This window comes from Symphalangus syndactylus, chromosome 7, assembly GCF_028878055.3.
Source record: "Symphalangus syndactylus isolate Jambi chromosome 7, NHGRI_mSymSyn1-v2.1_pri, whole genome shotgun sequence".
Lineage (NCBI taxonomy): Eukaryota > Metazoa > Chordata > Mammalia > Primates > Hylobatidae > Symphalangus > Symphalangus syndactylus.
The window spans coordinates 141,670,089-141,694,438 of record NC_072429.2 but is presented as its reverse complement, the minus strand read 5'-3'; the positions used below and the strand labels follow the sequence as shown (position 1 = coordinate 141,694,438).

The window sequence follows — 24,350 nt, the reverse complement described above, 5'->3', positions numbered from 1 at the left end:
CCCTGGGCCTATTGTTGTCCGTTCATCAGTCACGTGGCAGCGGCGGCAGGACGCTGGGCCCAGGGCTGACCTCCGTCTGTGCTCCTGCTCCCACTCACCTTCAGCCTGGCCAGGGCAGGGGCAAAGCAAGTCTGTGGGCCCCTCCACACCACTCAGGTGGGTGCTGCCCAGCACAGGAGAGCGGCAGAGCAGGCTGGGCGGAGCAGGTGGATGGGGCCCCCAAGAGGTGGGCTCCTGCGCTAGGCAGTGGGTGCTCAGAGACCCCGTCTCCAGGGAAAGAAAGTCCCTCCTGTGAGTATAAAGAGGGTGAAGGTGGGAACTGGCCTTCACTCAACGGGCAGCAGACCAAGAACCTGCTTTGAGGCCCTGGGTGCTGGGGCCCAGCCCCAAGGAGTTCACGGTTTTGGGGAGACTGGAGCCGGGACACCTAGAGCAATAGTTACAAAGTGGCCGGGATGGCACTTTCCCCAACGTAGCAGGAGGGGCCCGGAGAGTGGGGGAAGGAATCCCACGGGGAGGGCTCCTGGGGCCCTGGAGGGTGGGAGGCAGGGCTGGTGGAGACCAGAGGGCTCAGTCTCTGCCTGCACAACGCAGGGGGCAGTTGCTGCCTCCACAGCCCGGGCCTTCCACCCACAGGGCTCCCCAGGTAACTTAGAGGGCCAGGTCCTCACAGTCCTCACTCTGTCCAGTGCTCACCTCTCTGCTGCCCCAGCTGCCCTTCCTGCCTCGGAGTGGCCTCTGCCTCTGCCTCTGCCTCACACACCCCATCAGCCCACAGCTGCCCCGAGCCCTCACAGCTCAAGGACCTTCCGCATCCCGGACAGCAACCCTGAGCCCAGAGCAAGGAGGGTAGGACCAGCACCTGCTCTTCCTACAACTCTATTGAGGGAACTATGGAGGGAATGCAGGGACAAGGACACAGGATAGTGATGGATGGTGGGGGGTGGGGGGCAGGGAGTAGCAAGTGGCAGGTCAGAGACAAAGTGACCCAGGAACAGACGGCAGCGAGAGAACAAGACCCACAGAGACAGAGAAGTGAAAGTGGGAGAGATGGAGGCGCAGCAGCAGGAACAGCAGGGCCGGGAAGCCACTGGGCCCTGTTGCGGAGGGCAGACCTCTGCGTGGGGGTGGGCAGCAGGTGCAGCGCGCAGCGACAGCCAGGCTGGTGGGCGTGGGCCAGGCAGGGTGGGGCGGGTGCCCGTCCTGGGCTGACACTTGCACAGAGCCCTGCGGAATGCCGCTGGCTGGCGGACGGCCCACCCCCGCCCAGCCCGTGCCTATAAGGCCTCAGCAGTGCAGGGGCCCCCACTGCTCCGGGACGACATCAGAGATGAGGACAGTCCTGCTGCTCCTTGCAACCCTGGCCGTGGCTAGGGGGCCAGGTGAGGGGCTGGGCCAAGGGGACGGGGGGGTGGGCGGCTATGGCCTGTGCGGTCACCGAATACTAGGAGCCTGGAGCTGACGACCTCCAGGCACAGAGAACCCCGACACTGTGGGTGCCAGACTCTTCAAATTTAAAACAACGTGGAGCCCGAATCTTAACGAGTGTCAGATTTACAATGTTTCAGAATCTGAGCATCTTAGAACTGACTCCTGGAGTCACAGACCCTGAGAGAGTGGAGCAGGGGGTTGTCTTGAGATGCTTCTCACTGGGAGGGCGGCCATCTAGTCCCTGCCACCAGCCCCTCCCAGTCCCCAGGTCTCCCCCAGCACAGCCCAGGACAGCCCAAAGGCCACCAAGCCCTTCCTGCCAAGCTGGCCGCCCCTGGGGCCTTAGCTCAGTCAGGCCCTCAGAAACACAGCCATCTCCTCCAGGAATAGCCCCTGGGGTGGGGACAACAGCCAGTGTCCTCTTGGCAGTCGCAGAGCTCCCTGAGGACTTGGAGGAAAGGCCTGCAACACACCCTAGACAGGGGCAGGGCAGGACACCTCTTCCAAGCTGGCCCAGGCTGGAGCACATGTCCTCTGAGGCTGCATTCAGGGTACGAGCCCTGCCAGGACCCAGGGCCCGGGGTTGGGGGCCTAGGGCAAGGGCAGCAGGGCGTCTGTCCAGGAGGGGTCTCTGCAAGTGGGGGAGCAGGCCCTGCTGAGTCACCAGGAGGCCTCTGTTGGGCCTGCTGAGCCCGACTCCCTCCCCGCCAGCCCTTGCCCTGCGCTGCCACGTGTGCACCAGCTCCAGCAACTGCAAGCAGCCTGAGGTCTGCCCGGCCAGCTCTCACTTCTGCAAGACCCTGAACACAGGTGAGTAGCATCTGTCCAGGACATCCCTGGCTGTTGTGGGTGCCGGCTGGGAGGTTGGGGGGAGGTGAGGGGCAGAGGTGGCTGCCGGGCCTGACCACACTCACCTGTGCCCAGTGGAGCCTCTGAGGGGGAATCTGGTGAAGAAGGACTGTGCGGAGTCGTGCACACCCAGCTACACCCTGCAAGGCCAGGTCAGCAGCGGCACCGGCTCCATCCAGTGCTGCCAGGAGGACCTGTGCAACGAGAAGCTGCACAACGCTGCGCCCACCCGCACCGCCCTCGCCCACAGTGCCCTCAGCCTGGGGCTGGCCCTGGGCCTCCTGGCCGTCGTCTTAGCCCCCAGCCTGTGACCTTCCCCCCAGGGAAGGTCCCTCATGCCTTTCCTTCCCTTTCTCTGGGGATTCCACACCTCTCTTCCCCAGCTGCAACGGGGGTGCCAGGAACCCCAGGCTGAGGGCTTCCCCGAAAGTCTGGGACCAGGTCCAGGTGGGCATGGAATGCTGATGACTTCGAGCAGGCCCCACAGACCCCACAGAGGATGCAGCCCCCAGCTGCATGGCGGGTGGAGCACAGAAGCCCTGTGGATCCCCGGATTTCACACTCCTTCTGTTTTGTTGCCATTTATTTTTGTACTCAAATCTCTACATGGAGATAAATGATTTAAACCAGTGTGGTTGTGTCTGTGCTATTCTGGGACGGAGGAGTTGAGGAGCGGGCATCAGGCCACACAGGTACCCTGAGCCTCCAGCCCATGTCCCCTGGGGCTAGTCGTGGGGCGATGCCTGAAGTGGCACCGTCCGTCCCCACCTTGGGAGGGGCAGGCTGCTCAGATGCCTCCCCACTGCCCCAGAGGTGGAGGGTGCTCCTGGGGTGAGGCCTGAGTAGGACTACAGGGCAGAGGGCTCGCAGGCCCCTCCCACACACAGCACCTAGGGAGAAGGAACCCCTTACCCTTTCACCCCGGGTCATGTCCCTAAGACCGGGGTTCAGGACCCTCCAGAGAGGCTGGCTTGGGACACCCCAGGCCCAACCCCAGCTTTGGAGCCAAGTAGGCACTGACTACCCATAGCCATCGCCAAGGCAAGTCCAGCTGCCCAGAGAAAGTCCAGCTACCGCCCAGGAAATGTCCCATGGACCCCATCCATGGGAACCCAGCAGCCCCTTGGCCAGACCTCACCAGGGTGAAGCTAGACTGGGCGGGGAGTATGACGCAGGGAATATGAGCCAGGTGAGGTCGCCCAGAGGCAGTGAGGGTTCCGCGCCCATTGCGTGGCTTCTGGCTGTATTTCGGGGATGAGGTTGTGACGTGGAGTGAGATGAGGCCCTCGGCAGATGCCCCAGCAAGGAGCCCTTCCCCTTCTGGAGAGGGCCAGAGGCTCCCGCAGGCTGACCCCACGTCCCCGGCATGGGAAGTCTCAGGCCTCACCCGGGTCAGAGCAGAGCTCTGCCTTCCCCCAGGGCAGCTCCCTCACAGACCTGGCCTGGAAATTCCATGGTGGCAGAGCCCCCTCCAGCCGCAGCCAGCAGATGGTGGCGTAGCATGGGTGGCAGCTGGTGAGGGGTCAGTGGTGTTCCCTGGCCCTGGGTCCAGGCACTCAGCTCTTTGTCCCACGCACCATGAGACCAGCATCATCACCACCCCCAGTTCCAGCTGAGGGCCTGGGGGCAAGTGGGGTGCTGGATGGTTACTGGAGGTGAAGCGTGATTTGGGGAGGCCTGCTCTTAACACCTGTCCATCCTACCTCCCCTGGGACCCAGGGCCACTGTGCAACCCCATCCTGGAGGGCTGCCTGCCCAGTCAAGGCACTGCGACCCAGGACTGGGTCTGGGTGAGCTTCACTGTCTCCACCTTGGGATCCCCTTTCTCCACACCCAAGCCCCATCTCCCCAGGGTAGCCAAGATGGGTCACTCCTTGCCCTGACTGAGAGAACTTAGGCAAAGCCCTCCACCTCTGGGAGCCTCTGTTTTCTTCCAGTGGGCACCCACCTGGTGCAGCCAGCATCCCATATGCTGCCTGTGACTGTAAATGGTGGCCCTGGCCTCCTGCAAACCCTCAGCCCTCCTCCCAGCCACTGCAAGGCTGCAGGCATTCCCCTCGTGTGCTCCTGGGGCCCCAGACCCCATCTAGTGCTCCTGCCCTCGGCTGAAACTGGGGGTGGTGATGGTGCTGGTCTCATGGTGAGTGGGACAAAGAGCTGAGTGCCTGGACCCAGGGCCAGAGAGCACCACTGACTCCTCACCAGCTGCCACCCATGCCACCGTCTGCTGGCTGGGGTCGGAGGGGGCTCGGCCACCGTGAGTTTTCCAGGCCAGGCCTGCGAGGGAGCTGCCCTGGGGGAAGGCAGAGCTCTGCTCTGACCCGGGTGAGGCCTGAGACTTCCCATGCCGGGGACGTGGGGTCAGCCTGCGGGAGCCTCTGGCCCTCTCCAGAAGGGGAAGGGCTCCTTGCTGGGGCATCTGCCGAGGGCCTCATCTCACTCCACGTCACAACCTCATCCCCGAAATACAGCCAGAAGCCACGCAGTGGGTGCGGAACCCTTCCTGCCTCTGGGCGACCTCACCTGGCTCATACTCCCTGAGTCACGCTCCCCGCCCCCTCCAGTCCAGCTTCACCCTGGTGAGGTCTGTTCAAGGGGCTGCTGGGTTCCCATGGATGGAGGTGGGCCCAGGCGGTTGGACTTGTCCTGGGCGGTGGCTGTGGGTAGTCAGTGCCCACTTGGCTCCGAGGCTGGGGTTGGGCCTGGAGTGTTCCAAGCCGGCCTCTCTGGAGGCTCTTGAACCCCAGTCTCAGGGACATGACCCAGGGTGAAAGGGTGAGGGGGCCCCTTCTCCCCTGAGTGCTGGCATGCAGGAGGGGCCTGCAAGCACTCCTGGAGGCCTGAGTACAAGCGCCCCCTGGTGGCCACTGGAGAGCCGGGCGCTGGGGCTCCTGCACAGGGAGAATCCGCCCTCGCCCAGGCCAGTGCCGCTCATGGCCTCATCTGTGCCCTTTTCAGCTCCACTTTGGACAGGTGGCCTCAGGCCTGCCAAGCGTCCAGGGCAGGGTGTGAGAAGGCACCTGGGCATGGGAGTCGGGCAGAGAGCAGAGGGGTAGGAGTGCCCAGGCCGCAGACCCACCCATCCCCACTTCCGTGTGGGGAAACTAAGGCAAGGCAAGGGAAAGCGACTCCTGCCACTTCAGGGCAGGCTGGCTGCAGGAATCCTCATCCAGGGCCCAGGGAACGGGAGTGCTCTGTGCCCAGTGCAGCCTGGAGGCAGGCGGGAATGCCACCTCCCCCACCACTCCCACCCTTGAAAGTCAGGAAACGGGGGCTGTGGCCACCAAACTCCAGGAAGGAAGGAGGAGGGAGTTCTGCTGGTGGGTCAGGGGAGACTGCAAAGCAGCGGCAGGTACAGGGACACCGGAGGCAGCATGGGTGAGGCTGCGTGTGGGCCCTGGGCAAAGGCCCAGAAGTGGAAGTGAACCTGCAGGATCCAGAGATGGCTAGGCTGCTCACGTGGCTGCACTGGGGCCTGGGAGCTGGCAGGACTCCAGACCAAGCCCAAGGACAGTCACAGCTGTAGCCCATCACTGCCCCCTGCCCTGTGCCTCCACGGGTCCCTGGCTCAGTCTCCCAGCCTCCAGGCTGCTTCTCTGTGACCCTGCTGGACAGCTCCTCAACTGTCCTGGACACAACCTGACCCCAGCCTCAGCCCCAGCCAGGACCCCGTCAGGCATCATCAGCCCCACACAGGGAATGCAACCTTGTAGGTGTGGACAGCGCAGCTGACCAGAGGGGGCCGACAGCTCTGCCCCCATGTCCCTAGTGCCCCTGAAGGAGGAGCTCCCTCTGCCAGAGCCCAAGCTTAGAACTTGCAGGGAGATGTCTTAGGCATAGGATTGAGGGGTGGGGCCCCAAGGCACAGCCACTGAGGTTCGGCCAGCAGCACCCGGGGTGGGGCACTGACCCTGTCATGGGGGGCATGGCTGACTCTCCTGGCCCATCACCAGGATGCAATTTTCTCTATGCCTTAAAAATGGAAATGCTAAAAGCAGTCAAAGCACAATGTCCAGACAGAGGGCAGCTCTCAGGGAGATGGTGCAAAAGCAACTGACGAGGTCCTCTGAAAAGGGATCCTCCCTCCACCTGCTCTGAACTTCTGCTCTCCTCGCCGTCCAGTTGGGCCTGAGCTCCCACCCGGCCCCCTCTGGCCAGCTGCACTGTCCACACCTACAAGGTTGCAGGCCCATGTGGCGCTGATGACGCCTGACAGTGTCCTGGCTGAAGGGCCAGATGGGAGAAAGGAAGGAGCATTATTCGGTCAGATCATGGGGGCCTAAAAGCCTCCCTTAATGCCCAGTCTCAACAGCCAGATCCCCCAGAGAGCTCGAGGGGCAGCCCCAGCTGCCCACTCCACTGGCCAGCCCTCAACTCAGGAGCAGCTAGCTTTGGTTTGCAAGAGGCCCTCTCTCTGGTCCTGCCGTGGACAAGCTGGACTGGGGAGGGTTGCTGAGGTCCTGCTCCTGGAGGGGCATTCTCAAACATCGCTCTCACTGATTTTTCTCTGTCTTCTTTGTCTACCTCACTTTTTTTTTTTTTTTTTTGCTTTTATTTTTGCTATTTTCTTCATTTTGTTTACCTTGGGTTTGATTTGCTCTTTTTGTTCTAGTTTCTGAGGGTGAAAGTTTAGGTGGTGTTTTTTGGAGAACTTCCTTCTCTTCCAAAAGAAGTTTTAGTTCTTTTTTTTTTTCTAAAAGAAGCGTTAGTGCAAAATTTCCCTCCAGGGCCCACTTCAGCTGCATCCTTTGACTTTGATGAATTGTGTTTGCATTTTCATTCAGCTGGAAATATTTTCTGATTTCCTTTTTGGTTTCTCCTTTGACCTATAAGTTGTTTAGAAATATGTTATTGCCCAGTTTCTAAATATTTGATGATCTTGTAGATATATTTCTGTTATTGATTTCTAATTTAGCTCCGTTGTGGTCCAAGCAAATAATTTGCATGATTTTAATCCGTATAAATCTACTGAGATCTGTTCTATGGCCCAGAATACAGTCTGCCTTAGAGGACATTATTGGTAAACAAAGGTGTGTACCCCCTCTGTGAGGTGGAGTGTCCTATAAACATCAAGTTGGTCATGTTAACCGGTAATGTGATCCATGTCTTCATCCTTACAGATTTTTTGTCTATTTTTATCAGTTCTTGAAAGAGAAATGTTGAAATCTCTCTTATTGTGGATTTTCTTTTTCTCCCTTCCGTTCTATCAGATGTTGTTTGTTTTGCTTTGTGTATTTTGAAGCTTAATTGTTAGGTGCATACATATTTAGAATTGCTAAGTCCTCTTCATGAACTGATCAATTTATCATTTGGTAATGTCCCTCTTTTTAAATTTTTTGTCTCTCTTTCTAGTAGAGATAGTGTTTTACTGTTTTGCCCTCGCTGGTCTCAAACTCCTGGCCTCAAACAATCCTCCCACCTCAGCCTCCCAAAGTGCTGGGATTGCAGGTGAGAGCCACTACACCTGGCCAGTAATGCCCCTCTTTATTTCTGATTATAGTCTTTGCTTTAAACCTACTTTGATATTGATGTAGTCATGCCTGCGTTCTTTTAATTGGTGTTAGCATAGTATATCTCTCTCCATCTTTTTACTTTTATCTTATTTATGTTTTTATATGTCTGGTGAGTTTCTCGCTGACAGCGTATGCTTAGCTGTTTCTATTTTTATCCAATCCGACAACCTCTGTTTTTAATTGAGATGTTTTTGTTTTTGAGGCAGAGTCTAGCTCACTCTGTCACCCAGGCTGGAGTGCAGTGGCACCATCTCAGCTCACTGCAACATCTGCCTCCCAGGTTCAAGCAATTCTCCTGCTTCAGCCTCCCAAGTAGCTGGGATTACAGGCACCCACCACCATGTCCAGCTAATTTTTGTAATTTTTAGTAGAGAGGGAGTTTCACCATGTTGGCCAGGCTGGTCTGGAACTCCTGACTTCAAGTGATGCACCTGCCTCAGCCTTTCAAAGTGTTGGGATTACGGGTTAGGATTACAGGTGCGAGCCACCGTGCTCAGCCTAATTGAAGTGTTTAGATGACATAGTGTCATTATCGCTGTGGCTGGGTTTAAATATATGTCATCTTGCTATTTGTTTTCTATTTGTCTCATTGCTTTTTCCTTTCTCCTCTTCTGCAGTCTAACATGTGCTTTTATAAATAATTCTGTATCATCACCTTTATTGATGTATTAACTACAGCGCTTTGACCTTTGCTTTTTTCTTTGTCTTTTTCTAGCGACACTTTAGTGTCTTAGCATACACCTTTGACTTACTAGTCTACCTCCAAGAAATAGTAGGCCACTTCACATAGAGGGGAATAAATCTACAACAGCGAACTTCCATTGTCCCTCTCCTGGTCTATTTGTATTACTTTTTTTTAAATTTATTTGACACAGGGTCTTGCTCTATCACCCAGGCTTCAGGGCAGTAGTGTGATCACAGCTCACTGCAACCTCCACCTCCTGGGTTCAAATGATTCTCCCACCTCAGCCTCCTGGGTGCAACCACAGGTGTGCACCACCACGCCCAGCTAATTTTTTGTATTTTTTTTTTTTTTTTAGAGACGAGGTCTCTCTACGTTGCCCAGCCAAGCCTGGTCTTGAACTCCTGGGCTCAAGTGATCCACTAGCCTCAGCCTCCAAAAAGTGCTGGGATTACAGGCGTGAGCTGCGGTGCCCAGCCTGTACTACTATTATCTACAATTTACTTCTACATTTGCTATAAATTCCTTAATACATTGCTATTATTTTTGCTTTAGGTAATCAACTATCTTTTAACTTGATTCAAAAATAAGAAAAAAATTACCTTCTATGTCCTATTTCTGGTGTCATTTATTCCTTTGTATAGATCCGTATTTCTGCCTGAAGAACTTCCTTTAACACAAAGGTCCCCAACCCCTGGGTCACAGACCGGTTAGGAACCACGCCACACAGCAGGAGGCGAGCGGCTGGAGGCGGGCAAGGAAAGTTTCACGTGTATTAATTCATCGTGGTCTGAGGCTGAAGCCCGCGACACACTCTGGTTCTGACCTATGCGTTCTTTTCACGCCTTTTATCCCACCAGAGTGTGAGCTCCATGGGGTGGGAATATTCTGGAACGTCTGCTGGTTTTATTCTTTGCCCTCTCCCCAACTAGGACCTGGCACAGGAGGGTGCTCATTACCTGGCAAACAGAACAACCAACTGGCCTAGTTTGTTGGGGACCGAAGGATTTCCTGGAACCAGAGCCCGCTTGCCCAGCAGGCATGGTGTATTCTGTACCTCAGGCCCACAAAAATGTTTTAAAGAAAAAAAAATGAGCTTTAGGGTAGAAGAAAAGGTTTTATTTTTCTTTCTCACATTGGAAAAAATGAAAACTTTCGGACCCATGAAATTTTATTACATTTTGCCAAAAACAGAACCAATAATATAAGTATTCAAAGTTATGGAAAGACAATTATTTAATATTAACATTATGATGGTGAGAGGGACCACGGAGCAAGGGGCTGCCTTGCAGGCCTGCCTTCCAGCTTTGCTACAGGGACCGGAAGCGGGGGCTGAGCGCAGGGGAGGGCAGGCGGAGGCCACGGGCAGCGAGGCGGGCGCGCCAAAGGGCGCCAGTTCCGGAGCTACTGGGCCTGGGCTGGTGGAGCGCGGAGCTGGGGCCGCAAGGCTGGTGCCGGCAGACAAGCGAAGCGGCGCGGGCGAGTGGGCGGAGGCGGCTGCAGGGAAGGCTGCGCTGCCGCGGGACGCGGTGAAGATAGCCTGCGGAGTGTCCGGGCGGAACACGTGGGTCTGAGGGTCGCCAGGGAGTCACTGCGTGGCTGCCTCTGTGTTGGAGATTCAGATGCCTGGACCGGCCTCCGGGTCCCAGCGCTTGCCCGGCGAGCCGGCGGTCCGGGGACGGGTCCGGGGCGGGGCCTGCGGTGAGCTCGGCTCGGCGTGTTGCTCAGGAGGCGGGGCCGGGGCAGGCCCAGGGCGGGGCCTGCGGTGAGCTCGGCTTGGTGAGTAGCCCAGGAGGCGGGGCAGGGGCGGGTCCGGGGCGGGGCCTGCGGTGAGCTCGGCTCAGCGTGTTGCTCAGGAGGCGGGGCCGGGGCAGGCCCGGGGCGGGGCCTGCGGTGAGCTCGCGCTGGGCGGGCTGTTCCGGGGGCGGGACTGGGCTGGGCCTGCGGTGAGCATCAGGCGATGCGGCACGGGTGCTGCGGGACACACGGACACGCCTACGATTAGACCCAGGCAGGCACTTACCGGCGAGCGGCCGCGGGCGACTCCCAGGCGCGGCGGTACCTCACGGTGGTGAAGGTCACAGGTGAGGTCACCCTGATAGTCCCGCTCGCGCCGAGAGCCCTCCCCTCGACCTGGGACCGCAGTGTTTGGGGCGGGGCTCTCCGAGAGGGGGCGGGAAGCTCGCAGCCGCGGGCCTGGCCTTTGGCATCCTAGGGTTGGCCTGGGCAAATGTGTCCTGAGAGACGGATTCGTTGTTCTCGGGAAGGCGTAAGTTTAATTTAGTCCTCCAGGACGGAGACCGAGGGCCGAGTATCCCCGCGGGGGTAGGAGAGCCGTAATCCAATCTCCACCTCCCTGCTGTAAACCTCTTTCCAGAGAGGGCATTCCCGTTCCGAACACCAGACCCAGCCTGGGAAATGCTGCTTCTTGTCTGGCCCAAGTGCCCTCCTGGGAGGGGCTCAGAATGCATTCCCCCCAAGCTGGGCACAGCTCATCCCTGCTGGGGAGCTTCTGCAGTGGCCGAGGACTCAGACAATCCTAACCAGGGCTCTGGAGGTCTTCTGGAAGAAGGAACCCCAAGTAGGGACACCCCAGGAGCAGAGGGGAGGGGAACAGCGAGAAGAGACCCAGCCCTTGGGCCCAGTCCTGCCATGGCCAGCCATCCAGCCCCCAGGGCCCAGCTTGGGATGGGCTGCAGACCACCTCCCATAGGACCTCTGCACCAACCATCCCCTGGGCAAAATCCTTGTTTAGGCCTGGTATTTAAGGCCCCTCTGCCCACCCCTACTCCTTCTCTAGCACTGCCCCCATCCTCCCCCCATCTCTCCTCCATCCAGCGCTACAGGCTGTTTTGAGCTTTTGCAGGTGCTGGTCTCTGATTGAAATGTCCTGATCTCTTCTCCCTTCTTGTCCCATCCCAAGTGTCTCCTCCTCCAGGAAACCTTCCCTGACACCCACTGAGTTAGGTGGCTCCTCTGCCCACCATCATCCCTGCCAGGCCCCCATGAGTCCTTCAGGCCCAGTACTGACCACCTGTCTTTGCCACCTGCTGTGCAGGGCTGCAGCAGTCCCAGTAGACCAGGAGCTCCGGGAGGCAGGGCCGGCCCCACGTCCTCTGCGCACCACCCTGAGTTGGATCCTCTGTGCGCCACCCCTGAGTTGGATCCAGGGCTAGCTGCTGTTCACCTTCCTACTCCCACGCTGCCCTCCTGCCTGCAGCCATGACGACGCCCCTGCTCACCCTGATCCTGGTGGTCCTCATGGGCTTACCTCTGGGTAAGATGGACAAAGGACAGAGGGATGGGCAGACCCACTTTGAGGGCAGGTGGGCTGAAAGTAGGGAAGGAGGCCAGAATTCCCAGCGACCACCCCTCCTTCTAGCCCCCTGCCCTGGGGAAGGTGACGGGCTGGGGGCCTGATGGGCTGGAGGAGGGGCCTCTCGTGTTCTGTGACCCCCATTCCCTTCCCGCCCATCTGCCAACCCCAGCCCAGGCCTTGGACTGCCACGTGTGTGCCTACAACGGAGACAACTGCTTCAACCCCATGCGCTGCCCGGCTATGGTTGCCTACTGCATGACCACGCGCACCTGTGAGTCTGGGGGCCCTGCGTGGCCCTGCCTGGGGAGCACGAAGGGGAGGTTCTGCCCTGCCCCTGAGCATGCGGGGGTCCTGAGGAAGGAGGCTCTCCTGTCCCCGGATCCTGTCTGGGAGCTCCAGGCTGAGGGGCCCTGCCCTGATGGCCTTGGATGCTAGGGTGGGGCCAGCTGGGCCCCCTGCCCCTGTTAGCGGAGCTGTCTCACCGCCCCGCCCCTCTGCAGACTACACCCCCACTAGGATGAAGGTCAGTAAGTCCTGCGTGCCCCGCTGCTTCGAGACTGTGTATGATGGCTACTCCAAGCACGCGTCCACCACCTCCTGCTGCCAGTACGACCTCTGCAACGGCGCCGGCCTTGCCACCCCAGCCACCCTGGCCCTGGCCGCCATCCTCCTGGCCACCCTCTGGGGTCTGCTCTAAAGCCCCCGAGGCAGACCCACTCAAGAACAAAGCTCTCGAGACACTGCTGCACCCTCGCACCCAGCTCACCCTGCCTCACCCTCCACCCTCCCTGCGACCTCCTCGGCCGTGCCCAGGGTCAGAACTGTGGGCGAGAAAACACCTGACCTCCTCCAACCACCACACGACCTCACTTCGAGGCCTTGACCTTTCGATGCTGTGTGGGATCCCAAAAGTGTCCGGCTTTGGTGGGCTGCTCAGCCCCTCGCCTGTCCAGGGCTATTTATGGGGAGGGGCCCAGTCGGGCAGGGAGCACTGAGCAGATGGGGGCTGTGGCCAAGCCCACCTTCTGGGAAGCCCTAGGAGAGGCCCCTGCCTCAGTCTGCCCCGGGTGTGCTGGGGCAGGGGGAAGAGGAGGAATGCCCCCAGGTAGGGTGGTGGGGAGACTCTTAGGAGGAAAGGCTCTTCCAGGCCTAGGAAGGCTGTCACGCTTCCTACTAAGGCCAGGAGCTGCCAGGGCCGGTGCAGGGTCAGGGCTGTGGGAGGAAGGCCTTTGGCACCGGCCCCTGTGCTAGGAAGGCTGCCAGGCCCGTGTAGGAGCCGGCCCCTGCGGGGAGGGGGCGGCTCTGCCTCAGCAGGCCCCAGGGCCCCCGAAGTCGCAGAAGATTTTCCGGGTCCAGCAAGGAGTGTGTGTCCTCTCAGTCAAACCCCTTGACGTTTCCCACCCCGTCACGGGGAGGGCGCCGGGCCTCAGGCTGGCAGGACCTAGGGCCGTGCTATATTTGGTGGGTCCTGGACGCTGACCCGGCCAGCGCTATTCTGGGCAGGGAAGGAAAGGGGCAGGGCAGGTGGCCTGCCTGAGGCCTGGTCCCCAACCACAGCAGGACCTGGCCGAGCAAAAGGCAAAAGACGCAGGATTGGGGGATGCGCCCACAGGCTGGGGGTTGGGAGCAGCCTGGGGCTGGCGTGGGCGTAGGCGTGGGAAGATGGAGCATGCCACCCTCTCATGGCCCCGAGGGGCGGGAGTGGGGAGGGCGGGGTGGGGAGGGCGGAGACCCAGCCCCTCCCCCGCAGCGGGATGTGCACAGTGAGTGGGTCCCTCCATCACCTTCCACCTGGTTCTGCACCCACTGGGAGGGCAGGGTGGAAGCCCCAGCTGGGTATGGGGACTCCCAGGGACCCCACCCCAGGCCTGTGAAGCAGGGGTCAGCCCAACACCCACCAATCCATCCCCATGCAGGTAGCCCAGGGAGCACCTGCCCCCGCTGCGAATGGGGCCTTGGGGGGCATAAGACCTTTTGGTGCCAGCGGTCACGCCGCACCTGAGGCCCCCACCTGACCAGTGCTCCCAGCTCTGGTGTCCTTGGAAGCCCTTCGAGCCATCCCGCATGGGCAGGATGGTGACAGTCCATGTGGTAGGATTGTCCCGGCCTCAAAGTGTGGCCCTGGTCAGGGGAGCCCCTGCTGGAAATTGCATCTCCAGAGCTTTGATGCAGGACCCCTGGGGGATCAGGGAATGAGAGTCTAGACCCCAGGGGTCTCCTTGCAGTGAGTCTATATGCAGGCCTGCGTTCTGCTCCTGGGGCTGGGGCTGAATGCCCAGCCTCAGTCTCCTGAGAACATGAGGACGGGAGCGGGGCAGAGTCTTGCTGAGGGCACACCCAGTTCCCGTTGGAGCAGGGCAGTGCCAGTCTCCTGCAAAGGGGCCTTGGGTGGGAACGGGCCCGGAGTGGGAGGAACGTGACTCCCCAGAGGGAAGATGGGCGGCGTCCTGGGCCCAGAGCTGGGAAGGAGTTGCTGCCCACACAGGGTGGGCCTGGACTCCCCTCGCCCCTACCCCCAGTGGTTGTGGCTGTAGCACTGAGCCTGGAGAGCAGGCCCGGCCCGGGGTGGCTGGGAGGCTGCCAGGGGCCTCCCAGAGCTCCCAAGGGCCCCCACCTGCAAGGACCAGCCTCAGGGCAGTGCCGGGATGAGGCCCTGTCAGTGGCAGCCAGCGATGCCTCGGGATGCTCACCGGGAGGGAGGCGGCTTTGGGCTCCTGAGTCCTTGGGAGAGGCTGGGAGCAGTCACTGCGCGGCTTGCGCAAGCCCCTTGTCGGGTCGGGTGGCTTCCTCAGCCAGGGCTGGGAGGGGCCCAGGATCAGGTCCTCCCTGTCTCGCGTCTCAGTGGGGTGATAGGGAGGAGACCTGGTCACCCGTGGCTCAGGGGCAGCTGAGAACAAGGACCTGCTGGAGCTGGAAGTGCCGTGGTGTTGAGGGGTGGGGTGGGCAGCTTCTCACACCTGCCTCCTGCCTCCATCTGTCCACCTTTCCCCCACCCTGACCTGTCCCAGCCCCACACATGGTTCTGCCTGGCTGGCCTGCCCTTGGCACCTGGCGTAGAGCACACAGAAGGCACTCGGCTAATGCTGGGCAGGCCCACTCATGGGGAGTGCGTGGCTGTGCAGCACCAGGGAACCGGCACAGCAGCGCCGGCAGAAATCACAGCAGTAAACTCGTCCGGGTTGTATGCATCAAGGTGGCGACGGACGTGGGTCCCCCCACTGCACTGTGGCCCTGAGCACTGTATAGCAGCCCTGCAATGGGAGCCATTATCTTGCCCCTTTGACAGAGGAGGAAACTGAGGCACAGGGAGATGAAGTAGCTGCCACACACTAGTGCCTCCTGGCTCACTCACCACCCCCTGCACCACAGTGCAGCCGCTTCTCCCACCAGCTGGGGTTCCTTAGACCCCCAAGCCTGGGAAGGGGGAGGTGAGTTTACAAAATGGAAAGCTTAAAAGGAGAAAAGTGGAACCAGAGGGTTAAAAAGCCCTCAGTGGTAGAGTAAGGCCTCCAGTGCTGCCTCCGGGTGCAGGGCAGAGCGGCAGAGGAAAGGGGGAGAGGCACCGGGCACCATGGGGGCCCAGTTCCCACTTCGGGGATCTCTCTGGCAGAACCAAGGGTCCCCTTCATGGGGGTAGACGCCCAGGGCTAGCCGTTGCCACTGTCTGTGTGGACCTGAGTCCTGGGCATGCCCGAGTGACTCAGCAGTGGCTGCTTGGGCGGGCTCTGGCACCCTAGCATGTTATCCATTCTGGGAACTGGAGTCAGCCACTAGAGAAGTCGGAGCTGCAGGAAGTGACCCTGGGGTGGGACCTGGGGACATGGCCGGGTCGGCATGGGACACCCGGCTCCAGCAGGAGCTCTGGTCTGTCCTGGGGTCTTTGGGGGCAGGGCTGCGGCCCTGGGCAGGCTTCCTCCAGGTGGAGGTCCTGGGGAAGTGGGGGAGCCAGGCTGGCTGCTGCCTCCCCCACTACGTAGCGTCTGATTCGTCCTCTCCCATGAAGGTGATTTGGTTCATAACCCTGAAACTCTGAAAAAGATCAAAAGGAGAGAGAGGCCTTCGGTGGAGATGCCGAGCTTTTCTGCAGGTGCTTTGTCCCACTGCTCTGGGGGGTCTGCGCTCCTCTTCAAGCCTCAGCTCGCGGGGAGGGCCTGAATCTGCCAGCCCCTCTCAGGATCTCCTTCCCTCTGGGCCCTCCCCAGCCTTAAGGAGCCTCCCAGACAGAAGGGTGGACAGAGCCACCTGGGCAGCCCGAGAGACACACGGGGGTCCTCCCTGTGGACAGCCCTGCCAGCTTCCGCCCAGCCCTGAGCTTCGTTTGCATTTTGAGGAGTAAGGGGTGGTGAAATGGGAATGCTGCTCCGGCTCAGCTGGTTGTGGGCATAAGTGCCCACTGGATGGATGGCGTCTCTCCCTCCTGTCTTCTGTCCTGGGATCCAGGTGCTTCCCAGGGCCTTGCCCCTGCTGCTAATGCCCTAACCCTTACCGTAACCAGCATCCAGCGTCGTCTCACCGAGCCATGAATAAACCAACGGATTCGCATTGTCTGTGCTTCTCTCCAGCCCCACTGCCTCGGCCTGAGCTCGGGCTTCCCCTTTCCAGCCTGACTGGGCTGGCACTCCAGGCTCCATGCAGCCACGCTCCTGTCTACCCTACCCGGTCCAGGCCCTGGAGTTTTCTTGCCTCCAGGCCTGACCTGTCCTTGGAGCCAGGCACAGGAAGGGAGACAGGCAGGCTCCTGGGGCTTGCTGGGAATTGCTCCCAGTTCCATGGGAGAGAGGCCACCCCCCCAGCACCCCCTGAGGGGCAGACAAGCCCCTGGGGAAGTCTGGGGGTGCAGGGTCAGGGAGGCGGGAACCCCCCAGGACCCCATCCCACCATCTCTGACCTCTCTGGCTACCTGGTTCCTCACCCCAGCTTCTCCACAGCCCCAGGAAGGAGGGCCTGGATCTGCCAGCCCCTCTCTCAGGATCTCCCCACTTCTGGGCCCACCTCCCAGCCATAAGGAGCCCCCTAGACACAGGGGTGGACAGAAGACATGTGGGCAGCCCGAGAGACACACAGGGGTCCCCGGGTTGGCAGGGCTGCCTGGCTACGGACAGGCCCTTTGGGGCCCCAGCCCCTGGCCAGCCTTTGGAGGAACAGCCGACGGCTCCCGCCCTCCAGGGTGTCCCTTCTGGGCTCTTACCTTATCCTTGGGGTCCCTTTTAGTACCAAGGGCCTTTCTGTCCCCTCTACTCCTCTGCACAGATCCTGGGGTGTTAGTCACAGTGTGATAATGGCAGTGATTCCCGGTACGGATGACGGAGAGGTGGCTCACAACCATGATCCCTCTGTGTTCTCCCAGCCCTGGGGGGTGAGGATGGGAAAGCTCTGGCTTATTTGGAGGAGGTCTTGTCATCGAACTTACTCTAGGGTGGGAGTACAGGTGAAGGCCTCTGGCTTCCACCCAGCCCTGAGCTTCATGTGCATTTGGAGGCGTAAGGGGTGGGCTGGTGGCTGGTGCCCGAGACCTTCCTTCCCACCAGACCCTCCTTCCCACCAGACCTTACTTCCCAGCCTCTGAGGGAGACCAGCCTGTGGCCGTCACCTGCCTGGTGCCAGGCCTTCCTTCCCAGCCGCTGAGGGAGAGTGGCCTGTGGCCATTGCTTGCCTGGTGCCAGGCCATTTTATGAGATCCTCAATCCTGTCAGCCAGGGCTATCCCTACTTTATGGACAAGGAGAGGTGGCTCATGAGATTACACAGGCCCGCTCAGAGGCCTAACCAGCAAGCTTGGGGGCCAGGTCGGCCCCTACTGCCTGGACCCCAGCCCGGCTCCTTGGCTGAGCCTGGCTGCCCGGTGACTCAGACCCGAAGAGTCTGCTGAGCGGGCGAGGGCCAGGGTGGGGTGCCAGCAGGTATAAGGCAGCCGGCCAGGCGCCGACAGCCCGACCTCGCCAGAAGATGCAGCTCCACACTGGGCTCCTGCTGGCTGCCGTCCTGAGCCTGCAGCTGGGTGAGTCCAGGCACTGGGGCCACCTCCTGCTCAGGGCCCCTATCACTCTAGCCCAACCACTGTTCCTCCAGCCCTGGGCTGTGACTGTCCACCTCGGGAGAACCCATTCCTGTCCCCCTACCATCTACGAGGTGCAGCTTTCCGCCGAAAGCCTCCTGTGATCCTGCAGGCCCATCCAGCTCAGCCCCAGCCCCCACACCGGCCCCCACACTTCTCAGGGCGCACAGCCCTTGGCTCAAACCCCCCTCTTCCTCTGCCCAGCCCCCAGACCTCTCCAGCTCAGTGTGACACCCCTCACACACGCACCTTCGTGCACGGGCACACACACACTCTGAATTTGCCCCCCTCCAGCCCTCTTGGGCCTGGCCTCCCAGCTGGCTTGTCTCCTGCGGCCGCCCTCCCGGGACTCCCTCCTCCCTCTTGCCTGGGAAAACCAAGTGCCTCTGCTCTCCCATCCCCAGTTCCTGCTCCCGGGTCCTCTCCTCTGCTCCCTGCTTTCCTGGGTGATTTTACCCCCTCCCCCTCCCCCAACCCTCAACCCCCACAGTGCCCACGTCTGCTACGGCTGGCCCTGCCCCCCAGCTTCAGATCCCTTGGCCCAGGGCCTTCCTGAGGACTCCAAGGGGATGACCCCTGCAGCACAGCCGTGCACACCTGGCCTTGGCATCCCCCAGCAGAGCCTGAGGGTCTTCTCTTGGCAGGGCGTCTCCACCCCCACCCTGAGGCCTCAACAAAACCAGCTGGCCCCTTGATCTGCCGGCCGCCTGCACCTCCAAGCCCAAGCAGCCCAGCCCCCCAGGGGCCAAGCCTCTGCATCCCTGGCTGTGGGTTGCACGACCTCGGCAGCCCCTGCCTCCCAGGCCCTGAATGAGCAGGTGGTGGAGCGTTGTTGAGTCCCTGGCGCTGGCTCAGGTGTCTCTTACACCAGTCTCCATCCCCAGGGGCGCCCTCCCGGCCTGTGAGAGGCTGAGCCGCTGACCCTGAGGACTGCCCTGGGGTCATCAGGGCAGACCAGCTCTGTGCTGAAGGTCCGAGACACACAGGGGCCTGGGGACTCAACTTAACCTGGAGAAAGCCTTTACAGCCATCAGGACTGGACAGGCAGTCAGGTGGCCATCCAGGCCGGGGGTGGCACATCACAGGAGCCCCTGCCTGGGTGCCCAGTGCCCACGGACTCCCCTCTGACCCAGAGGCCCATCCCTGCACCAGGGGTCCTGGAGCCCTTCCTTCTGCTGAAATTTCACCTGCCCCTTGAGGAACAAGCCCCAAGCTGCCTCACCGCTCTTCCGGTTGGAGGACTGGGGAGCCTCTCTCAGGGGCACCCGCATCCCCTGTCATTGCTTGGTGTCTGCTCTCTGCCATGCATGGACAGCACAATCTCCCCAAGGGGCCAGCCTGCTTCAGAGCCAGCACGGGGGTCTCCAGTGGGAGACACCTGCCCCCAGCCATGCAGCTGCACACAGAGCCCATCCCACCATCCTGTTTATCCCTCCATTATTCCTGCCCCCTCCCCCTCCTACCCCACCTCCCTCCTCCTCTCTTTTCCTCCTCCTTCCTTCCCTTCCTTCCTTCCTCTCCTCCTCCCTCTCTTCCTCTCTCCTCTTCTGCCCCCTGATCTCCCCTCCCTCCCGTGTGTCAGGTGCCAGACTGAACACCGTCCCTGTGTCCTCACAGTCACCATCGAGCAGCCTTTCCAGTTTGGAGCTAAAATTTTATCTGCTTCCCTCAGGATCTCATTGCTGAAAATCAAAAACCCTCTGATAAGGGACAGAATTATTATTTTTCTTGATAACCCAACCTGCAACCACCCCCGGAATTCATTCATTCATTCATTCATTCATTTATTCATTCTTTCTGCAAGCCTCTCCTGGGCCTCATTAAGTGCAGGGGAGGGAGCACTGAGGAATGGGTAGAGCACCCTGCCCAGCCTCAGAGGCCCTCATGCTTGGGTGGGGGTGAGGAGAGAGCCCTGAGCACAATCACTTGGAGCAGGGACACTGATGCCAGCTGGGGCAGGATGCTGCAGCTCATGGTGGGTGTGTCAGAGTTGGAACCATTCACTCTGCCCTGGAAACCAAGGAGGCCTTCCTGGAGGGGGTGGCATTTGCACCAGGAATTGTTTTGCCCGGAGGGCAGGAGGAACAGCAAGTTCAAAGCCAGGGAGGCCTTGGGAGGGTGGCATGTGTAGGGGACAGGCAGGAGCTGGTTCTCTCCATGGCACCCTTGGGCACCCATATCCTCACCTCTTCCTTCTGGTGCCCCAGCCTCCTGTCCATCTTCCCTGCTACCCCCCACCCCAGCCAGCTGTGGCCTGTGGCTGCCAATGTTGAGTAGAGGCATGTCTGGCTTATTGGCTGTCACTTGGTTGGATGTGACAGCCAAGGGGAGCTTCAAGCCACTTTGGTGAGAAGGCAGAGAGGGGCTTGGAGGCAGCTGTCACCATCTTTCTTTCTCGAAGGTGGGGTCTCAGCTTGCTCTCCGGGGCTCATAGAGGGGCCAAAGCTGATGGCAGGGGCCTGCCCTGGCCAGAACTTCCCATCTGTGTCACCTTCTCCGTGGTGCCTCGATGGAGGATTCCGCCCACAGGACCCGGGGGTGACCAGAGGACTCTGGCCAGTGGCAGGGGCCTGGGGCGCACTGAGGTCTGAGGTCAGCTCAGTGCTGGTGCATACAGAGCCACGCTGCCAGGAACCCAGGCTTGGAGCTGGCACTGACCGGGGCTGACTCCAACCCTTCTCCACCTTTGGCAACGATGAGGCGGGGGCAGCCCAGCAGAGATGGGATAGGGCTCCGGTGTCCTGAGGCTGGGCTGCCTGGGGCACAGCTCAAGAGGAAGCCAGGGCCTGCACCTGGTGCCTGTGACAGAGCAGCCCTCACATCCTTATGGTCACACCATTGGCCTTGTCACCCTGCAGGCTCCTCTGCAGAGAGAGCAGGCCTGGGGCCAGCAGGTGTTAGGGACTCTGTTTACCTAGTCTTGGGTGTGTGAACCAGGGGTGAGGACAGGCAGGGAGGGAGTTTGAGGCTGAGAAATGGACAGAGGTGGCCAAGGATGAAGAGGGGCAGAGAGCAAGCAGGGAAGCCCTTGGGGGGTGCCCAGGAGGGCTAGCGGGCCTCGGGAGTGGGGCAGTGCCCAAAGCAGAGAGCAGGACTGCTGGGCAGACCCACAACTGCGCCAGCGGAACAGTGTCGCCAGAGCACAGGCCGTCCACCTGGATAAAGCGAGGCAGAGCTCGCCGCTCCCTGCCGCTGCTTGGGTGCCGCCACTGTAGCGGGATATTTTAAGGAATCAGAGAGTCCGAGGGGTTGAGGAGGATATTTATTATTTAGGTGCACTGGCCCAGTCGGGTTAACATCCAAAGGACTGAGCCCTGAACAAAGAGCTAAGTTACCTTTTAAGCATTTCATGGGGTCGGAGGAGATCCATGCCGGGGGGAAGCATGTTAGAGAAGCGAGAAACAAAGACAGTTATTCAATTAATTGAGACATGCCTTACATCATTTCTTACTTTTGAAGGAAAAACATGTTTTACGACTTGAGTTTATCTGTCTGTGACCTTGCAGCTGCACAACTAGAGAAACAGGGTCTCCACAGCGCCTGGGAAAGGAGGAGAGAAGGCTCACTGGCCACAGAGAAACGGGCAGTGAATTTTTAAAGGACTCCAGTTCTTTCTCTTTCTTAGGGGGAACTGGGTTTTCTTACATACAACTGGGTTTCTGTTTACACAGCCTTTTTTTGTTTTTTGTTTTTTGTTTTGAGATGGAGTCTTGCTCTGTTGCCCAGGCTCGAGTGCAGTGGTGCAATCTCGGCTCACTGCAACCTCTGCCTCCCAGGTTCAAGCAATTCTCCTGTCTCAGTCTCCTGAGTAGCTGGGATTACAGGCACACGCCACAATGCCCAGCTAATGTTTTTGTATTTTTAGTAGAGATGGGGTTTCACCATATTGGCCAGGCTGGTCTTGAACTTCTGATCTCAAGTGATCCACCCACCTCGGCCTCCCAAAGTGCTGGGATTACAGGCGTGAGCCACCGCGCCCGGCCTACACATTCTTTAATTTCTTTTAATTCCTGTTCCACCACATCCTGGTCGCCCTTGCCCTGGGCTCCCTGTGGAGGCAGGAATGGCCGCATCATCGCAGCCACCAGAATACAGTCCTGGGGGTCTAACGGGTCCCACTCAGTACCCAGAGGCAAAAGTGGGCATGGCCAGAAAGCGTGTCTCAGAGCCCCTCCACCTCCCCCACACCCCCAACCCTGGGACCCCAAATAGCCCAGGCTGCTGCACCCCCACTGCCCTGGGACATCGCACTGCAAGCCAGGGCTGCCCAGCCCCACCCTTGCCCAAGGCTCCTTCCTGGGCAAGGATGCAACCAGCTGGCTCCGGCTGCAGGGCTGCCAGGCACCCCAAGGTGAGGGACAGGGGCCCAGCTCCTGAGAGGGCTGGATCACAGGGTTGGGACACTGGCCGCTGAGAAGGGGCATGGGCTGCTGGGTGGAGATGAGTGCGTGCCGTCACTGCAGAAGGTGGCCCACATCTGCCTCCCGTCTGTTTGTGTCCTGTCTGTCCCCATGTCTGCAGCTGCAGCAGAAGCCATATGGTGTCACCAGTGCATGGGCTTTGGAGGGTGCTCCCGTGCGTCCAGATGCCTGAGGGACTCCACCCACTGCGTCACCACTGCCACCCGTAAGTGGGGGAACAGCGGTGGGCTGGCCACGCCCTTCTTGCCCAGGCGGGAAGATGTGGGCTCAGAGGGTGACAGAGCCTGATCCAGGCACCCAGTAAGTCAGAAGCATAGGGGGGAGTGTCCACCAGCGATGCCCAGGGAAGGGTATGAGCAAAGGGCCACGTCTGCCCCCAGGAGTGCCTGTATGCTTCATGTACCTGGGGCGTCTGACCCTCAGCTCAGTGGCAGCTGGGGCAGCAGGGTCTGGGCAAACCAGATCCTCAGGTACCTCCGTGGTTTCTCTCCTGCCCACTCAGGGGTCCTCAGCAACACCGAGGATTTGCCTCTGGTCACCAAGATGTGCCACGTAGGCTGCCCCGACATTCCCAGCCTGGGCGTGGGCCCCTACGTATCCATCGCTTGCTGCCAGACCAGCCTCTGCAACCATGACTGACGGCCGCCCTCCTCCAGGCCCCCGGACACTCAGCCCCCACGGCCCCCACAGCCTGGCGCCAGGGCTCACGGCCGCCCCTCCCTCGAGCCTGGCCAGCCCATATCTTCGGGCCTCTGCAGCCACCATCCAGCACCACTTGTCCTAGGGAAGTCCTGCGTGGAGTCTTGCCTAAATCTGCTGCTGTCCAAGCCTGGGGCCAGTCCTGCCTGCCACCCCTTCAGGTCCCGACCCCCCCACAATAAAATGTGATTGGATCATGTGGCACAAGCTATCCAGTGAGAGTGGAGTCCTGCCATCCTGGGCTTGGGGGTAGAGTGGAGTAGATTTGGGGGTGCCTCGCTCCCTCACCCCAGGCTAAACCCTACTACCCCACCCCCACTTGCCCTTATCACGAACAGGCCCTCCCACTTCCAGCCAACTGTCAGGCCTGAAGGGCACAGGGGCCCAGGCCCCCAGCAGCTGCTTCTCCTGAAGCAGCCAGAGTGGGAGTTGGGGCTGGGGCACACGAGGATCCCCCCACCCCAGAGTGTGAGTTGGGAAACCTCGGAGAAAGGACATCCCGGCTGAGACGTGGAGGCTGTGCAGGGTGGAGGAAGGGAGGAGGTGCCATTGGCAAAGACGGCTGCAGCAGGCCTTCTGGAATAGGGAGAGGGGTGAGGCAGCATCCTCACCCTCGCCCTCATACATGCCCCTGGGCCAGTGGCCCGGCCTGCCCCTCTCTAGGAAACCCCCAGTTCTGGCAGGGAACACTGCCTCCAGCTCCTCTGGGCCACTGGGTACCCAGCACACAAGGCAGGGCACTGGGGAGAGATGCTGGGAGTGGGATGAATCAGACTGAGGTGATGGGCAGCTGTGGCCGCCCATCTTAGGGTGGACATGGAAACTAGGTAAGTGATGTTTATGGAAGTTGATCACTCACTAGGCACATTGCGTCATGGCTGAGCTTTGGGCTGCAAGGTTGAATGAGACCCCCACATAAGCCTGGCACTCCCCTCGGAGAGGCTGAGGCGAGTCAACACCTGCAGCACCCAGATCCCTGCCCCCCACTGAGTTAGCACCTGCCACGAAACACACCGCCAGGCCCTTTCCTTGGCCTTTCTTGTTCTCACCTTGGCAACATTCTCACGAAGAATCAGCACAGGAGAAAGCTGATGCAGTTGTTCAGCTGCTCCACGAGCAGGGGCTGTCTCAGGCAGGGCTGCCGGACATTCAGATGCAGGACAACTTTCAGAGTAGCCCCGGGCACAGAAGAAGACAAATGGGTGCGCTGGAGATATCCAGATAAGCTGAAGAATTGAGGTGACAATGGAGCGCTTCTCAGATCTGCGGGAGAGGGACAGGGCTCACTGGCAGCCGCCGTGGAGCACTGCAGAGAGAACAGGATAAGGCTGGATCCTCACCTCTCTCGCTATAGCCAAAGGCATGCCAACTGAATGAGAGGT

General features: G+C 60.1%; 3 protein-coding genes across 5 annotated transcripts; all 3 read left to right on the top strand.

Moving 5' to 3' along the window:
- Positions 1-1,096: 1,096 nt before the first annotated feature.
- LY6D (lymphocyte antigen 6 family member D) lies at positions 1,097-2,910 on the top strand. Its single transcript, XM_055284869.1, has 3 exons — positions 1,097-1,382; positions 2,143-2,241; positions 2,356-2,910. The coding sequence occupies exons 1-3, from the start codon at positions 1,235-1,237 to the stop codon at positions 2,589-2,591; spliced, it is 483 nt and encodes a 160-aa protein (XP_055140844.1). The 5' UTR covers positions 1,097-1,234; the 3' UTR covers positions 2,592-2,910.
- A 7,471-nt stretch (positions 2,911-10,381) lies between these two features.
- LYNX1 (Ly6/neurotoxin 1) lies at positions 10,382-15,004 on the top strand. 2 transcript variants are annotated; one of them, XM_055287456.2, is made up of 5 exons: positions 10,382-10,559; positions 10,691-10,744; positions 11,534-11,752; positions 11,964-12,065; positions 12,295-15,004. In XM_055287456.2, the coding sequence occupies exons 3-5, from the start codon at positions 11,698-11,700 to the stop codon at positions 12,489-12,491; spliced, it is 354 nt and encodes a 117-aa protein (XP_055143431.1). In that variant the 5' UTR covers positions 10,382-10,559; positions 10,691-10,744; positions 11,534-11,697; the 3' UTR covers positions 12,492-15,004. The 2 variants fall into 2 exon arrangements, with proteins under 2 accessions (XP_055143431.1, XP_055143430.1); XM_055287455.2 differs by lacking the exon at positions 10,691-10,744.
- An 87-nt stretch (positions 15,005-15,091) lies between these two features.
- Positions 15,092-23,179, top strand: SLURP2 (secreted LY6/PLAUR domain containing 2). 2 transcript variants are annotated; one of them, XM_055287459.2, is made up of 3 exons: positions 15,092-17,791; positions 22,370-22,474; positions 22,926-23,179. In XM_055287459.2, the coding sequence occupies exons 1-3, from the start codon at positions 17,740-17,742 to the stop codon at positions 23,051-23,053; spliced, it is 285 nt and encodes a 94-aa protein (XP_055143434.1). In that variant the 5' UTR covers positions 15,092-17,739; the 3' UTR covers positions 23,054-23,179. The 2 variants fall into 2 exon arrangements, with proteins under 2 accessions (XP_055143434.1, XP_055143432.1); XM_055287457.2 differs by having other exon boundaries at positions 22,772-23,179.
- Positions 23,180-24,350: the final 1,171 nt, after the last annotated feature.

Coding starts and splice junctions, on each gene's coding strand:
- SLURP2 (XM_055287457.2), top strand. CDS start 17,740: ATGCAGCTCCACACTGGGCTCCTGCTGGCTGCCGTCCTGAGCCTGCAG. Junction 17,792..22,369: donor CGTCCTGAGCCTGCAGCTGG/GTGAGTCCAGGC, acceptor CCATGTCTGCAG/CTGCAGCAGAAGCCATATGG. Junction 22,475..22,771: donor CTGCGTCACCACTGCCACCC/GTAAGTGGGGGA, acceptor CTGCCCACTCAG/GGGTCCTCAGCAACACCGAG.
- LYNX1 (XM_055287455.2), top strand. CDS start 11,698: ATGACGACGCCCCTGCTCACCCTGATCCTGGTGGTCCTCATGGGCTTA. Junction 11,753..11,963: donor CCTCATGGGCTTACCTCTGG/GTAAGATGGACA, acceptor TGCCAACCCCAG/CCCAGGCCTTGGACTGCCAC. Junction 12,066..12,294: donor CTGCATGACCACGCGCACCT/GTGAGTCTGGGG, acceptor GCCCCTCTGCAG/ACTACACCCCCACTAGGATG.
- LY6D (XM_055284869.1), top strand. CDS start 1,235: ATGCCGCTGGCTGGCGGACGGCCCACCCCCGCCCAGCCCGTGCCTATA. Junction 1,383..2,142: donor GGCCGTGGCTAGGGGGCCAG/GTGAGGGGCTGG, acceptor CCTCCCCGCCAG/CCCTTGCCCTGCGCTGCCAC. Junction 2,242..2,355: donor CTGCAAGACCCTGAACACAG/GTGAGTAGCATC, acceptor ACCTGTGCCCAG/TGGAGCCTCTGAGGGGGAAT.